The sequence below is a fragment of the Ischnura elegans genome, chromosome 11, assembly GCF_921293095.1.
Source record: "Ischnura elegans chromosome 11, ioIscEleg1.1, whole genome shotgun sequence".
Taxonomy (NCBI): Eukaryota; Metazoa; Arthropoda; class Insecta; order Odonata; family Coenagrionidae; genus Ischnura; species Ischnura elegans.
Window position 1 is genome coordinate 19118649 of NC_060256.1, and position 15765 is coordinate 19134413.

At 37.4% G+C, this 15765-nt stretch overlaps 1 protein-coding gene across 1 annotated transcript; it reads left to right on the forward strand.

The window, feature by feature from the left end:
* The first annotated feature begins 5235 nt into the window (after window positions 1-5235).
* Window positions 5236-7110, forward strand: LOC124168425 (golgin subfamily A member 6-like protein 22). The gene has a single exon (XM_046546646.1). It carries the CDS (start codon window positions 5236-5238, stop codon window positions 7108-7110), a length of 1875 nt encoding a protein of 624 aa, XP_046402602.1.
* Window positions 7111-15765: the final 8655 nt, after the last annotated feature.

The following is a 15765-nucleotide window of genomic DNA, read 5'->3' on the forward strand; positions in this document are numbered from 1 at the left end:
AAAATCATTTGTAATTATCAGGAATTATATACACCTGGGGAAATTTTATGCGTTGACGAATCAATTATTCCATTTCAAGGCAGGTTAGCATTAAAACAGTACATTCCTCAAAAAAGGCATAAGTACGGTGTCAAAATTTTTAAATTGTGCTCTGGTAAGGGCTATGTATGGAATATGAAAATTTATGCAGGACGTGAGCGCGATGCCAGGCGATCTGTTCCAACAGCTGTAGTTATGCAGCTCTCCGAGAAGTTACTAGATGCTGGCAGAACGATTGTTACAGACAATTATTACACGAGCTTAGAGTTGGCCAATTCACTTCTTGATCGTAGGACACATTTACTAGGTACCCTGCGTAAAAATCGGAGGGGAATACCCAAAGATGTAACGGCCAAAAAACTTAAGAAAGGGGAAATAGTAGTCAAAGAAAATCAAAGAGGTGTGTCAATAATGAAGTGGAAAGATAAACGCGATGTTTTGCTATTGTCAACATGCCACTCAAACGAGATGGAGGAAGTGGAAAAATATAGGTCAAGGGTTTTGAAACCAGTAGCTATCCTGAAGTATAATGAGGGGAAATCATCCATAGACCTTTCTGATCAACTTTCCTCTTATTCAACGCCATTGCGTCGGTCTTTGAAATGGTACAGAAAAGTAGCGTTAGAACTATTATTAGGGACTTCTGTGGTGAATGCTTATTTCATTTTCAACCAAATTTGTGGCAGTAAGATGCAGATAGTAAAATTCAGGGAAAACCTTATCGGATCGCTTTTGGGAAATGAGTCACAGGGCGATAGATCTCCGACCAGTCTTACATTGCCACAAACATCACGGAAAAGAATGGCTACTCATTCATTCAAAAAGGAGGAAGGAGGTGCGCGAATCAATCGGAAATATTGCCGAGGATGCTACGAAAAGAAACAACTTGGGGAAATTGAAAAAAACAAAGTGAAAAAAGTCACTACCTATTGTGATGACTGCCCTAAAAAGCCACGGTTCTGTTTGGATTGCTTTCATAAACATCATCTGTAAAAATATGAATAATTGTCCATTATTGCAATAAAAAGTGATTATTTGAAAAGGATATATATTATTTATTTCACCTTTCTGATATTTCAGGAGCAAGGGAAAGTAAGAATAAATGTCGGTGAGAGGAGGGCTCTAAAGACCTACAAAATTACTGCGGTAAAGTTAATTTGAATTATAAGGTAAAGCTGGGAAAGATTTTGTTATCCATCTCTTCAATTTCTTTTTATAGATGTGTTTACCAGTTGAAACTATCTGAAGGATGCAAAACACTGAGTAGAAAATATAATTCGTCTCCTAAAGAAGATATATATTCTTTCTCAATTACATCTGAAAGCATACCATAGTATGCTTTCAGATTTAATGTATATATAGCAGCCCTGGATTATGATCAAAGAGTAAGTACACCCTGCTCATACAACATCGTAGTTTATGAAACATTTAACACGGAAAAAGCGTCTCCGGAGGTCTACTTCGAGGGATAACGGCTTCCAATGTGCCAACCGGTATAAAAAAATACGTAAGTAACATTCAAGACAGCAAAAAAAATTTTATAAACAATTAGCAAAAACCAAAGGAGTGACAGTTTAGCTGAGGCCGTTGCGGAAAAGATATCTATGCAAAAGTACGTAAATGGCGGTCACCCGGCGCACGAAGACGAACTTTTTTCCGCGGACACCGGTGACCGCCACGGCGGGAGAAGAAGATACCACAGCAGACACCGGTGTCCGCCACGGCAGTCAACCTGTTAAAATTTATCTGAGTTCTGGGTTTATCCCCCAAAACCCCCCTCGATGCGCCATTGTTCAGAAGGCACCACTCACATTGCTAATGGGCATAGTGATCCGACCTTCAAAGATAAATGAGCTATAATTAGGGCTGTTAAACCATATTTATCTTTAATGGCCTTTAAATAAGCCAAGGATGTGGCAGAGTGGGGTAGCCAGGAATTATGTTCGGGGCGGGGGTGGGGGTTCCCAAACCCAGGGTGAAAATGTTTTTAAATAGGGTACTAATTTGAGGTTTTTCAACTAATTTTAATACTTGTCATAGTGGGAAAGACTTCATTTTTCAAAGAATTCTTTTGTAAATTCATGATTTTTTTCAATATTGGTAATAACTTTGTTGGCTCAGGTTGGGTAAGAAAGAAAAGGCATCCATTCTCTTTAACAATCAATGGTAGACTCCATTGTTTATTCACGCAGTTGTCAGTTGTTTTCAATACAGAAATCTAGTAGTGACAGATGGCACCACCAGTATGCCACAGAACGCCTCGAAAATATTTCAACTCCCAGCAAACTTCTTTATTCCCACCGGACTGGACCCCCCTCTCGCTATGCCTCTGATGTGGCAGCCATTAATCCTGGTAAACAAAGTCCAAGTCCCCTGCTGACCCCTCCTTCAACCTTACGTACTCAGGGAAAACTTTTTGCTTTGGAACCCTTTTGAAACTACTTTGAAACATCAAAATCTGTCATGGAACTGCTATGGAACTCATTTCTACCCATTTTTGCCGAAAATTGGAATATGAAGAAATTTGTAACTATCCCCTTTGAACTGCTTTGTGTATGTTCTTAAAGAAATGCTTTCTACTCATTTGGAACTCCTTTCGAAGGATTCAACAGGATTTCCAGGCATCAGTATTTCATATTGTGACTGCTGCGTATGAGGAATGATTTATGTATAGCCGCTGTCCACACATTTGTAATTCCTTTTGAACGGCTCCATGCGATTTGTAGACGTCATCGTTTGTTTTGGAATTGACTTCTATGCCCTGAAATATGCCATGGCTTGAAGTTCAGTTTGATTGTTCACTCGAGAAAACAAAAATTCTCTAGTATATGCAATAGAAATGCACAAGTGTTCGTACAGACAGCGTTACCCAGGTATTGAGCGAATCAGGCTGGGAGCCGCTAGATACTCGGAGGTTGCGTGATAGGCTTAGATTTCTTAAACTATTGAGAATAGATATCTTTAGGAGTGACTCAGAGAACATCATCTTAGAGACCCACACTATATTTTCAGGTCCAACATAAGCAATAAATTAAGAGAGATGTTTTGCTGATTGGATAGATATGAGAATTCGTTTTTCTGCCGAACCATGAAGGACTTTAATAAATGCTAGTCATGATTTTTTTTGAGCATTTAATTTATATATGTACACGGCTGGTGTCCTAACACCCCCTGCCACATGCTTTTTTTCGGTGGCTTGCTGGGTAGTACATATGTAGATGTAGATGAAGCCCTTTAAGAAATAATAATCGTAAGTCAGTTAATGGAAATGAAACTCCAAAATGGACATTCAAATGAGTTTAAAAAATAATTATTCTATTTTCCTTATTGCTTAAATTTTATAACTATTTGTGTCCATTTTGAAATGCGGCAATGTCATCTTTACTACATACTGAGAAGCTTGGTTTCATAAAATAAGATATGTATTCAGTAGCAACTTTAGTAAAAACTTGTCAATGATGGTGTTTTTTGGCATTGTAACGCCGTCATATTTGTGTTTATTTACTTGATGTTATTGATAAAATGGTTGCTACGGGGATGTTGGTTGTAGTGGTTGTTGACTGTAAAAAGGAAGAGATTGTGTGGCGTTAAAAAGAGATATGAAATAAAAGAGTGATATTAACAAAGGTGGCGTTACAGACTTTTAATTGGTGGCTTAACGGTGGGATACGACGTAACTGGTGTTTCGGCGACTCGGCATTAGAAGTCTCCTGAAGAAAAAACCGGAACGGTGGAAGGAGATATACTTCGGCTGCAGGGAAGGAAAAACCGGAACGGTGGAAGGAGATATACTTCGGCTGCAGGGATTTAAAAAAAAAATATAAAAAAAGAAGAGTCAAGACTGAAGTAACCACGCAGAATTTCAGAGGTAAGTGCCTGGGTTGGCAGCGTGTTTTATCTCAGTGACGAAAAAAAATTTTTTTTTCGGGCGTAGTGCTAGTCAGATCTTGAAATATTACGATGAGCTATTTAGCTCGATATTTAAAGAAAGATTTGTTGTTGTTGGCGGAAGAGTTGGGAGAAACAGTTCCCGAAGATGCAAAGATTTTTTCGATAAAAAAATTGATAACTAATAGCTGCAATTATGAAGAAGAATTCTGTAAAGAATGGCTTCAATTTCGAGAAAGATTGCGCAAAGAAGAAATTGAAGAGCGGGAACGGTTACGAAAAGAAGAAATTGAAGAGCGGGAACGGTTACGAAAAGAAGAAATTGAAGAGCGGTAACGGTTACGAAAAGAAGAAATTGAAGAAAGAAGACGTAGGGAGGAGACGCAGTTTGGGTTAGAAAGGCTAAAAATTCAAAATAATGGACTACGCGATGGTGTGTCAGATCAAAACATGCCAGTTAGACCAAAGTTTAAATTATCAGATGTCATGCCATGCTTTGACTCCAAGGAAAATGACATTAGTCTGTATTTGGTCACTTTCGAAAGGCAGGCAAAAAGGGCGCAAGTTCCCGTAGAGGACTGGGTTGTGCATCTCATAGGGCTTATGCCGCGTGACATTGCGGAATTAATTGCCAGGGAACCAGAAGAAGCAGCGAACAATTTTGATTACGTAAAAACACTGTTGCTGGAGAGGTTCAAGTTAAGTTCAGAAAAATTTAGACAACTATTTTTCAACAATTTGAAGGCAGCTGAAACATCGTGGAAGGAATTTACGTATAAGTTGAGGAATTATTGGAATGGTTGGATTTCTGGTTTGGGAATAAAGACATTCGAGCAACTTAGTGATTTAATGGTGACGGAACAAATAAAAAGGAAGGTTCCAGCAGAAGTGAGAGACCATTTCCTTGATGAATGGACTTCGTTTAAAGACGCTGATATTTTGGCAAAGAAGCTGGATGATTATGCTAACGTACGTGATTTATTCAGCAGGAAGACAATTATAGAAGATCAGAAAGAAAAGTTTAAGTATAGTGAGAACCGCTGGTTTCCCCGACAGAAAGATAATTGGAATAGAGAAGATAACCCACCGAATATCAAAGAATACTCCAAAGAAATTGAAAATGCTTTTGAACAAAGAGCTCTTCGTAAGTGTTATATCTGTCGGTCGACTGATCACCTAAAAGCTGAATGCCCTAAGCTAAGGCCCCCCACGCAGAGAACGAAAGAGGTGGTGGGATGCGTAATGACATTCGGAAGTGATGAGTTAATGAAAGATTTTATATCTGAAGGTTTGGTAAATGGATACAAAATGCCGATTTTACGAGATACTGGCTCGTCAATAGACATCATATGTCAAGATTTTGTAGCCCCGGAAATGCTGACTGGCGAGACAATATGTGTAATGACTCCTTTTTCCCAGAACCCTATTACACTTCCCCTGGCGGAAGTGAAACTAGTAGGTAAATTTGGACGCGTGTTTGGGAAGGCAGCTGTAGTCAGACGCGAGCTGGATCGCGGCATATATTTGCTGGGAAACCAAACGGCAAAGCTTGTAGAAGAGGCAAGGAAGCGAATGCCAGAGCCAGAGTGGGTGTGTGCGGTTCAGACCAGGGCAATGAAAAGACATGAAGAAAAGGAGGACATATCATCCTACAAACAAAACTATGAAAAATTCACAGGCATGGATGAAAATGATCTGCCATCACAAAAACTGGATGATGAATTGCAACAGTTAGCAGAAGCAAAGGCTGATGAAATTATATTGGTACAGGAGGAAAAGTTAAGTCAGCATGAACAATTCATGGAAAGTTGGAAAAAAACAGTAGAGAATGAAAGATTATTAATGAATTACCGGATGGAACACCGAGAAATGGTAGGACATCAAATTAGAGAATCTTGTCAAATGGCAGTAGAAAACATAAGCAAAGAGTGGATAGAAATTAAAGAAGCATATAAGAAAATCCAAATGCACCAATGTAAACTACATGAGCTCGAAAATAACATAGCAACAGCAAAGATGGTACTAGAGCAGAAAGAAATTCTTCATAAAGAAGATTTGACAAAGATAGAAAATGAGAAGCGCACTGCTGAGGCGGAGTGGAAACATATAACTCTTGAAAAAGAAAAAATTAAAACTGAGAGAGCCTCAATGGAAAAGGGCAAAGAAAAGCTAAAAGAAAAGATAAAATGTATTGAAATGCAAAGGAAAGAGTTGGAAAACAGAAGAGAAATATTCAAGGAAGAGATAAGAGTTGGAGAGGAGATACAGAAGAAGGTAGACGAAAAACGCACCTCAGGAATCATAGAAGAGCAAAGGAACTTGGAGAAAAAGCGGGAAATGTTGATGATTGAACATCATGATTTGTATAAAGCCAGGCAAATATGCGATGCACATCGAGCTATTTTAGAGTGGGAAAGAATGTGCATTGCCAGGGAGAAAGATGAGGTTCAGGATGAATGGATGCAGTTAGAGAAGGAGAAAATGGCTCTGGGAATCATTAAGGCAACTAATGATGAGAAGATGATGATGCTTGAAACTGCATGGAAGAAAATAAAAGAAAAAGAATATGGAATGGACATTCAATTCAAAGGATTGGAAGAAGAAAGAAAATGTATAAGCGATGAACGTATTTCCCTTCAGAGTGAGAGGATCCATCTCGATGAGTTGAAAACAACTGTACTAACAAGAGTAAGTGAAATTAACACTGAAATCAGTCAAGTTGAGCAACAAAAGAAAGAACTCTTATCCATGACATCTGTTATAGGTAGGAAAAAATCAGAACTTGAAGAGGAGAGAGAGGCTCTTAAGCTAGAAAAAAGAGAATGCATGAAGATATCAGAAAGAACTGGGGAATCAGATACATCATGGCAAGATTACAGGTTGAAACACTGTGAAATGGTTGAGAATATTAAGAACAGAATTCTTGCACTAGTTGATGAGGTTAGCTGCATGGAAGAAAGATCTTTAGATGGAGCAACCCAGAATGTACATAACTACAAATTGCACCACCAAAACTTTGATCTCACAAAAAAATCAGAACAAGGAATTAATGCAGCGAAACTGGATGAAGATCATGATACCCAAATAATAAAGCACCTAGTGAAAGCTGTGAAAAGCATGGAAAAAGACACGTGTAAAATGAAATCTAAAATAAAAAGGAGGCGCCAGCTAAGAAACAAGTAATCACCTTAAAACAACAAGTGAAGAGAATGCGAGGACAGTTATCCAATCTGCAAGAAAATTTGAAGGAGAAAAGTGAAATAAATGTTAATGCTATTGACCCGATGAACAAATTTATGCATCCCTATCAAGAAAGCCTAATCGCCAGAATAGATAACGGAAATTGTGATGAATGTGGGGCGATCACCAGCATTAAAAATATAATGAAAACAAGAGCTGGTAAAATGGCAGGTGACTGGAAAAGCACAAGTTTTCTCCAAACAAACTATTGCCATCAGTGTTTCAATGTTATAGAAAATCAAAATGCTGATAGCTTAAGTAAATCTATTCAGAGAAACGTCATTGAGGTAGAGACGGTGTCGGGCTTGGGCACTTGCCATTCAGATTAAATTAAACAGAACTTCTTTGCAATAAGTTCGTTCTTAAGGGGGAAGAAGGCTGTAACGCCGTCATATTTGTGTTTATTTACTTGGTGTTATTGATAAAATTGTTGCTATATTTGTGTTTATTTACTTGATGTTATTGATAAAATGGTTGCTACGGGGATGTTGGTTGTAGTGGTTGTTGACTGTAAAAAGGAAGAGATTGTGTGGCGTTAAAAAGAGATATGAAATAAAAGAGTGATATTAACAAAGGTGGCGTTACAGCATAGCAAAAGGTCTCCTATTGACTGAAAATAATGTCTTGGAGAATGTTAGATTTGGTCTTAGAATTTCTCTTTCATTGCCAAGTAAAAATAAAATTCAGCAGGTATGCTATATGTACTCTGCTTGATGCAGACAATGTATAAATATGAATTAAGAAGCCCTGCATAAAAGCTGAAGAAATTACCAGCCATTCAGATGGAAAACATTGTGGCCATTACCCCAATTGTTAGAATTATCCTAATTAGTCCAGGAAATGAAGCTCATAAAAGTGAAAAACCTTGCAATTTTTTCAAACTGAATCGATTTGCACCAAAATTTGGGATTAGACTAATTATACCCCCTACTTCAAAATCTATATTGTGCCGAAGGGCGCTTTTTATTTTTTAGGGGTGAAAACTACCCCTAAAAGCTGGAACTTAAAAAATTATTTTTTAAAGCTAAATACGTGTAAAATTTAGTTTAAATTATATGTATAATTATTTTTTTTATGTTTGGAAAATAATTTTAAGGTGTTTCAACCCATAATAATCAACCCTTATTGGGGGTTAATGTAGAAAAGAATTTTCAAACTGAATCGATTTGCATAAAAATTTGTGATTATACTAATCATACCTCCTTTAAAAATATTTTTCAAACCGAATCGATTTGCATAAATATTTGAGATTAGACTAATCATACCCCCTTCTTCAAAATCTATATTATGCCGAAGGGCGCCTTTTATTTTTTAGGGGTGAAAACTACCCCTAAAAGCTAAAACTTAAAAAATTATATTTTAAAGCTAAATACGGGTAAAATTTAGTTTAAATTATTTGTATAATTATTTTTTTTGTTTGGAAAATAATTTTAAGGCGTTTCAACCCACAATAATCAACCCTTGTTGGGGGTTACTGTAAAAAAAATTATATACCCTAAAAATAAAAATTATTTATCACATTGTATCTTCTTATTCACTTTCTAACTCCTTTTATTATATATTCACTTTTTTCTCTCATGGTTTTAATCACAGCACAGAAAAGATATAATAATAGGATAAACAGAACAAACTTCGTCATGGTAACATAAACAAATAAATGTACATTTATGTAGACATTACATGAAACACAATCAAACGGAGACTGTATGGCTTCCAGTCTTCCCACCACATGCATGCACACAGGTCAATGTGAGCGACAGCACACATACTCACAAATGTGTATGTATCTTATGGGTATGTGTGTTTATTTTGTAGCAAATTTGAGTGTATCGTTAGCTTCTAACGTAAAGTACACAAAGTATATGCTGATTATGAGGAATATTATGCTCTGAATTGTGGATTTCGAATTTTTCGAAAATAAATTTGATTGGTATTTCAAACATAGCTCCTTTATTTTTTATGATAGAAAGTTCATTTAAATTGTATTTTGTAGGGTTTTTACTGACTACAAGGTCATGTGAATTGAATTTTTTTCGAGTCATTTATTTTTAAAGGGGAGGGATTTAAGGGTTTAAATAAGGTGGAGCTCCCTTGGAAATAGAGGTTTTAATTATCAATATCTCACCAAATATTTATTGTATAGAAAATTAAAACACACAAAAATATTTGAAAGCAAAGAAGCTACAATTTATTACTCCTGCATTTTTTTCATATCTCCAGTTTTTTTGGAGTTATTTTGAAAAAAAGAGCATTTTTAACGAAATTGTAGAAACTGACTTTTCACTTTTTCCTCCAATTTTTTCAAAATTTAGAGTTGTAAATTAAAAAAACTTCTAGGATCAATTAACAATACTTAAATAAAGAGAAATACTGAAGGGCATTGATCAATTTTGTCTATTGTGGTAATAAGGAGTTGTTTTCACTGATTTTTTCGTACAAAAAAGTAGGGACTGACCTTATTTTTAATCATAACTCGCTCAAATTTCATGATAAAAAATATTTTTTCTCAGTAGAAGAAAGTTTTTAAAAAACACTATTAAACATATCACATACTTTTCCTCGAAAATTACATTTTTCCCGCTATTTGGTATTGAATCTTTCAAATTTAGCGTATGACATACAATAGATAACCATCAACAAGTTGTAGCTCGGTCCGAATTGGTCATAAAGGAAATATAAAATAAGATTTTTATTTAATTTTTTACAAGCTACAGTTTTGTAATTCACAATTTCCTAATAAAATTAATACTTTTCAAGTTATTTGCCTATAATCGATTAAAATCGTTGATTTTTTCGTCAAAAAACTGTTACTTTCAATCGCAAATAACTCGAAAAATATTAATTTTACGCAAAAAATGGATAGAACATTTTATTCTTAGAATTTATTTTTCTATCGATTCCTCTAGTCAAAATATAATTAATATTTTCCACCCCTGAGATGGGGTGGAAACCACCCCCAGGGTAAAAGCGCCCGTCGGCATGATATAGATTTTGATTCTTGGTATATTCCCTACTTATTGTGAAAATTTCAAGAAAAAGCGATTCAGTTTGAAAAAATTGCGAGCCAAAATGCTTCATTTCCTGGACTAAATGGTTTTTACATATCTGTAATGATGAATGCCCGAGAAACTTTAAATCAAGAATACTGTTAGGAGTAACTGAAAATTAAAGTAAAATTGTTGAAAGGAAATATAAGCAAAGGTGTGACTGTGGAAGGTGCTGTGGAACCCCCTTTCAATTGCCAAGATACTCAGAATTAGCCTCTAAAACCCAAACAATCGGATATAAAATTTGAATGGCAAGTTGAAGGAAAATGATGAGGAAGTTTTTTTGAAAAAAATTTATTTTACCTCCATGCTTCATTTAATTGCTTCATAGTCATTCATACTCACTCACGTACTTCCTGGGACACATGTGCCCTAGTTGACATTTAGCTCCACCAACAACATCCCTCCATCTCTTTCTATCTCTTTCTATAAGCTCCAATTTTCTCTCAATGAGATATTAGTTGGTCTCACCATCTCTATCTCAGTCTTTATCCATCTGGGTTTGCTTTTAGAACTTCCTTCATCAAACTTATGTCTTCTTTTCTCAGCACATGGCCAAACCATCGTATTCTTCTGCCCCTAATTTCACCAATACATTATATCATTTTTTTTCTCTTGTAGAGTTCTATGATCTCCAAAGTAAACTTTCTTCTCCACCTCCCTTGGTCATAAGATGGTCCATAAATCACACGTCAAACCTTATTTTCAAATATGTAATATCAATGATTTCTCCTCTTTCTTGTTTAGTAACCACGTCTCTGATTCATAGATCAGTACTGGACAGAAAATTGTTTTGTATATTCTTACTTTTGTTGTATGGGATTGGGATTTGAAGAGAATAGCCCTCTTGTGAATTGCACATACCACCTTGGTTTTTGAGCCATTTACTTTTTGTCCTATTTTTTCCTTTTCTTCCATAAATATTTTAGTCTGGCTTGTCAGGTCTTTCAACTTATGACAATAGGGTGGTTTCCTATTATTTTTTATTGCCTAAATCGAAAGATTATAGCTCCTGGAGTATGCATTTCAAGCTCTTAGATGTTCAAATGACGATATCTATTTTTCGCGATGAAACGAAAAGTGAAAATTTTCAAGCCCGCAAAAACGCGATAGCTAAGTAGGAATGATGGGAAAAGTCCGTGTGACGTATTTCTGGTTCCAGCTGTCGGCGTGTGAGGTGACCTTGGGGCAAGGCTTGAGCACTGATACGACGCAGGCTGCTAGCAGGTAGCAGAGTACCCTGGTACCATGTAGCGCTTGGCTTAATGAAGGATTATTAATACCTTATCAAGCGAAGGAAACTTCAGACCATAGCCAATTTTTACAGGTGATTATTAAGACATGTTTCCCTGAGCTCTGTGCCTCATGCATGCATCGGTAATCTCAGACGATGTAAAACTCCTATCTACTCGTATAGAAACTAGGTCTTTGTGACGTCACGTGGAGTGGAATCGCATGGGCACCAATCTGGCCTTTTTCAAATGAGGTTAAAATTTACCATTGCCATTCGTTTGAAGTGGGAATCATAAAACCAAATAATTCGTATATTATGAATTCACTAATGGTGGATGAGGAATCACAATCAATGCAATTCGTTTTCTTTGATGAAGGAAACCACCCTATTATCAATATGTCATCAGCAAAAGCTAAAACTTTAGTGCCAATTCTGACACCAAGGACCATCTCAGCTACTATTTCCAGGGCTTTCTTGATCGTAATGTTAAACAGAATTGGGAAGAGTCTATCTCCCTGTCTGACTCCAGAGTTTATTCCAAATGACTCCAAAGTATTGCCAACAGCCGCTAATGAGCTCTTAGATTCTGTAATGGTCATCCTAGCTGGATTAATCAATTTTTTTTTAGGGATTCCAAACATGTCCAACTTTGTACATAGTTTCTCTCTACTTACGCTGTCATTTACATCCTGAAATTCATTGAAAATTGCATAGAATTCTTTGTTTTGTGTGGGGTACTGCGTACACTTATGTGAGTTCTTGTGTAGGACTGATTTGGAATCCTTTTGAACTGGAATTTTGGCTCATGACAGAAGAGTAAAAGCTATTTAACAATTGCATTTTCCCTCTGTAATTCTTTCCTTACAATTATTACTAGGGGGCATCTGTTAATTACGTGAGGTGTTGTGGCAATTCTTGAACCCCCCACCCTTCCCTCCTTGGTGAGATTTGGCTCCCTTTGACCTCCCTACCATATGCGTGAGATTGTTTAAAATGCGTATTTTCATTGTAAATACTCTATGCTTCATTGCGTTAGATTTATTTTTTTTTAATTGTTGAATAATATTTACAGTACATTCCCGATTATCTGGTCTAATGATGGGGAGAGACGGCTCGAATAATCCAAACTTTATCTTAAATGTCTTGTAATGTTCATAATTTACGTAAAACAAAATATGTTATTATTTATGCAGTTATTCTGTTATTTAAGAGTGCTTCCCGAACTCATTGAGAGCTTTCTTCACCGTTCGCGATCTTTTTAGTGGCGATAACATGGTTGTACTGTTATTATTAATGCTCCATGTAAGGCCTGGTTTTGAAAACCACACATCCGTGGCTGTGTGATCATGGATACAGAAAAGTGGCTTGCACGAATGCTTCAAAACCACTGCTCGACGTCAAAACTACACTGTCAGGAACCACGACACATAGTTGCGTCTCGCACAAGTTGCCCGGGTTGCTACTGCTGTGCGACATGTATCCGTGATCGAAGACTGCGGTCAAGCACTGCGAGGCTTGGAAAACAGAAACACGGTGCTCCCGTGAATGCAGCTAGAGCGTGATCGCTTCCGTATTACAAAGGGGACTCTAACGGAAATAATAAGCCTGGTGTATCCTAGCTTTAATGCCGTTATTCTGATGATTTTGCGTCTGATTTTTATTTTAAAAGATCGTGGAAAAAATCGAGCGAGGGTGAAAATTGTGCACGTAATCTGAAACCCGGAGAAACTGCAGCCAGATAATCAGGAGTGTGCTGTACTGTGGCGCTTACTACTCTAAAATGTTTTTCTGTAGTATGAGTAGCATAAGAAAATTTTTAACCTCTCAATGCTAATAAGTTAACCCTTTCCTGCCGGCGCCTTCTACTGGGAAATGTTTTTCCGTAGTTTGAGTAGCATAAGAAAATTTTTAACCTCTCTGTACGGAGCTCTTTTTTTGGGGTGGAGTTACCCTGATATTTTCATCTCTCAGATATGTGACCTAACTCAACATGATGCCCATCCCTTACCCACTGGTCTAGACCCTCTAATCCCATCTTAGCACGAATCCACGGTCAACTTATTACGTTACCAGTGTTTTTTATTTTCAAATAAATATTGCATTGGATTTTCAATAATTTACTCTTCTAAAGGAATGACGAACATTTTTTTTAACCGTTGTGGAATTTTAAATGAATTTCTAGTCTTAATAACGACAACATAAGGTACTTAGACTATAAGTCCACAAGTCTGTTATTGTTAATGCTAAAATTTATTTTAAAAATAGGGTGGTTTCCTATGATTTTTTTATTGCCTATATCGGAAGATTATTACTCCTGGAGTAGGTATTTCACGCTTTTAGATTTTTAAATGACAATATATATATTTCGCGATTAAATGAAAAGTGAAAATTTTCAAGTGCGCGAAAACGCGACGGGTAAGGAAATCTTTCCGTGTGACGTATTTCTGGTTCCCCCTCCCGCCTTGTGAGGTGACCTTGATCGAGGCTCTGAGCGCTGATAGGACGCAGGATGCTAGCGGGTAGCTGAGTACCTTGCTGGCTGGTAGCGCTTGGCTTAAAAATGGTTTATTAATACCTTATCAAAGGAAGAAAACTTTCCGACCTTAGCCAGTTTTAATAGGTGATTATTAAAACATGTTTCCCTGAGCTCTGCGCCTCATGCATGCATTGGTAATCTCAGACGATGTATAACTCCTATCTTCTCCTATAGAAACTAGGTCCCTGTGACGTCTTGTGGAGTGGCATTGCATGGGCGCCAATCTGGCCCTTTTCAAATGAGGATAAAAATGGACCGTTGCCATTCGTCTAAACCGGTATTTCTAAAACCAAATAATTTGTATATTATGAATACAGTAATGGTGGGTAACAAATCGCAATCAATGCCTTTCAGTTTCTTTGATGAAGGAAACTACCACAATTGCTTGCGCTCAGAATAAAATGAATAATTCATTTCAAAGTAAAAAAATATTGTAGTATGCCACAAAATATATCATTGAAATAACTATTGACAATATAACCGCTTCCCAGCGGCTTCCTGCAGTGAGGGCAATCACAGATGAGTGGGAGGGTCGGGCTTAATTGCTGAACTCAGGCCGGGCCTGAATGCATTAGGCAATTGCTACCTCGGCGGTCACTTCCCTTCCTTTGCATCGGCCAGAGCCAACGTCCAGTCTTTTGCGTTGAAAAATCTGCGACAGCTATACCCGACGTCAGGTGTTCTGCGTATGAAAATGCCCATGGGCTCCACCTGACATCCGGTACCAAAGAGTTAAGACTAGGACTGTGCAAGACTCTCGACCACAGAAGAGTCTTAACGGTCGAGATGAGAATTTCATTTCTCAGCATTGTCGGGACGAGTCTCTCGAGGCGGCGGGAGTCTCGCCTTGGTTGAGAGTCTTGACGAGACTCGAGAAGTCTCGCCCCTTCAAGATTTCTCGACTCCAGTCGAGACTCCTGGCTCATCAAAAAAAATTTTTATGTTAGACATTGAAAATAATTTAATAAAAAGATTATTTTAAGATATGTTAAATGTTTCCAAAGCCAAAAATAGTTGTAATATAAGATTGACATTGACAACTTAAGCATATTTTATTATTTAAGAATTGACAGGTAACCATGAACCTTAATTACCATAAATAAACATTGAAAAAAACTAGAGATGTGCGAATAGTATCCGCGAATACTCGAATACCTCGAATATTAGAAAGTATTCGATATTCGAGGTTTCGAATAGTTATGCGAAAAGTACCGCCTCGAATACCTCGAATACTTTGAATTTCGCGTCATACACTGTCGCACGCACGTCGTTGGTAGTTGACTCGGAAAAATGTAGAGAACTGTAGTCATTTAGTGCTCGCAGCGCCGTTTTACGCAAGTTGACGAATTACATCAAATTCGTGGATTTTAGCGGTGAAAAGAGTTCGACGAGGGGAACCGAAAATGGTCGGGTGAAAAAATCCGAAAATCCCCGATTCCCCCCACTAGGAGAACCTCAGTGCCGTGGGATAGCAACCTTAGGGCATTTCCCACGATCCGCTATCCCCCTCCATTCAGCACTCGCCTCACCCACTCTGAAGCTTTCCTCTTCTCCGAAATCAAACAAAAGATCCCAGCTCGCGCAGGGATCGCATTACGAAGACCCCTGCTTCGAAAAAAATATCGAGTTACGAGAACAATAAAAACGTGTTTCACGCCCTCCCCCCTTTTCTTACCAACTGACCTTTTTTCTGGCTACCTGCTTCGAAGTTCCCCAATTCTGGATGTCAACTGCTGTGTGAGTACCGTGGGATACTTACATTAGCGCATTTCCCAAGATCC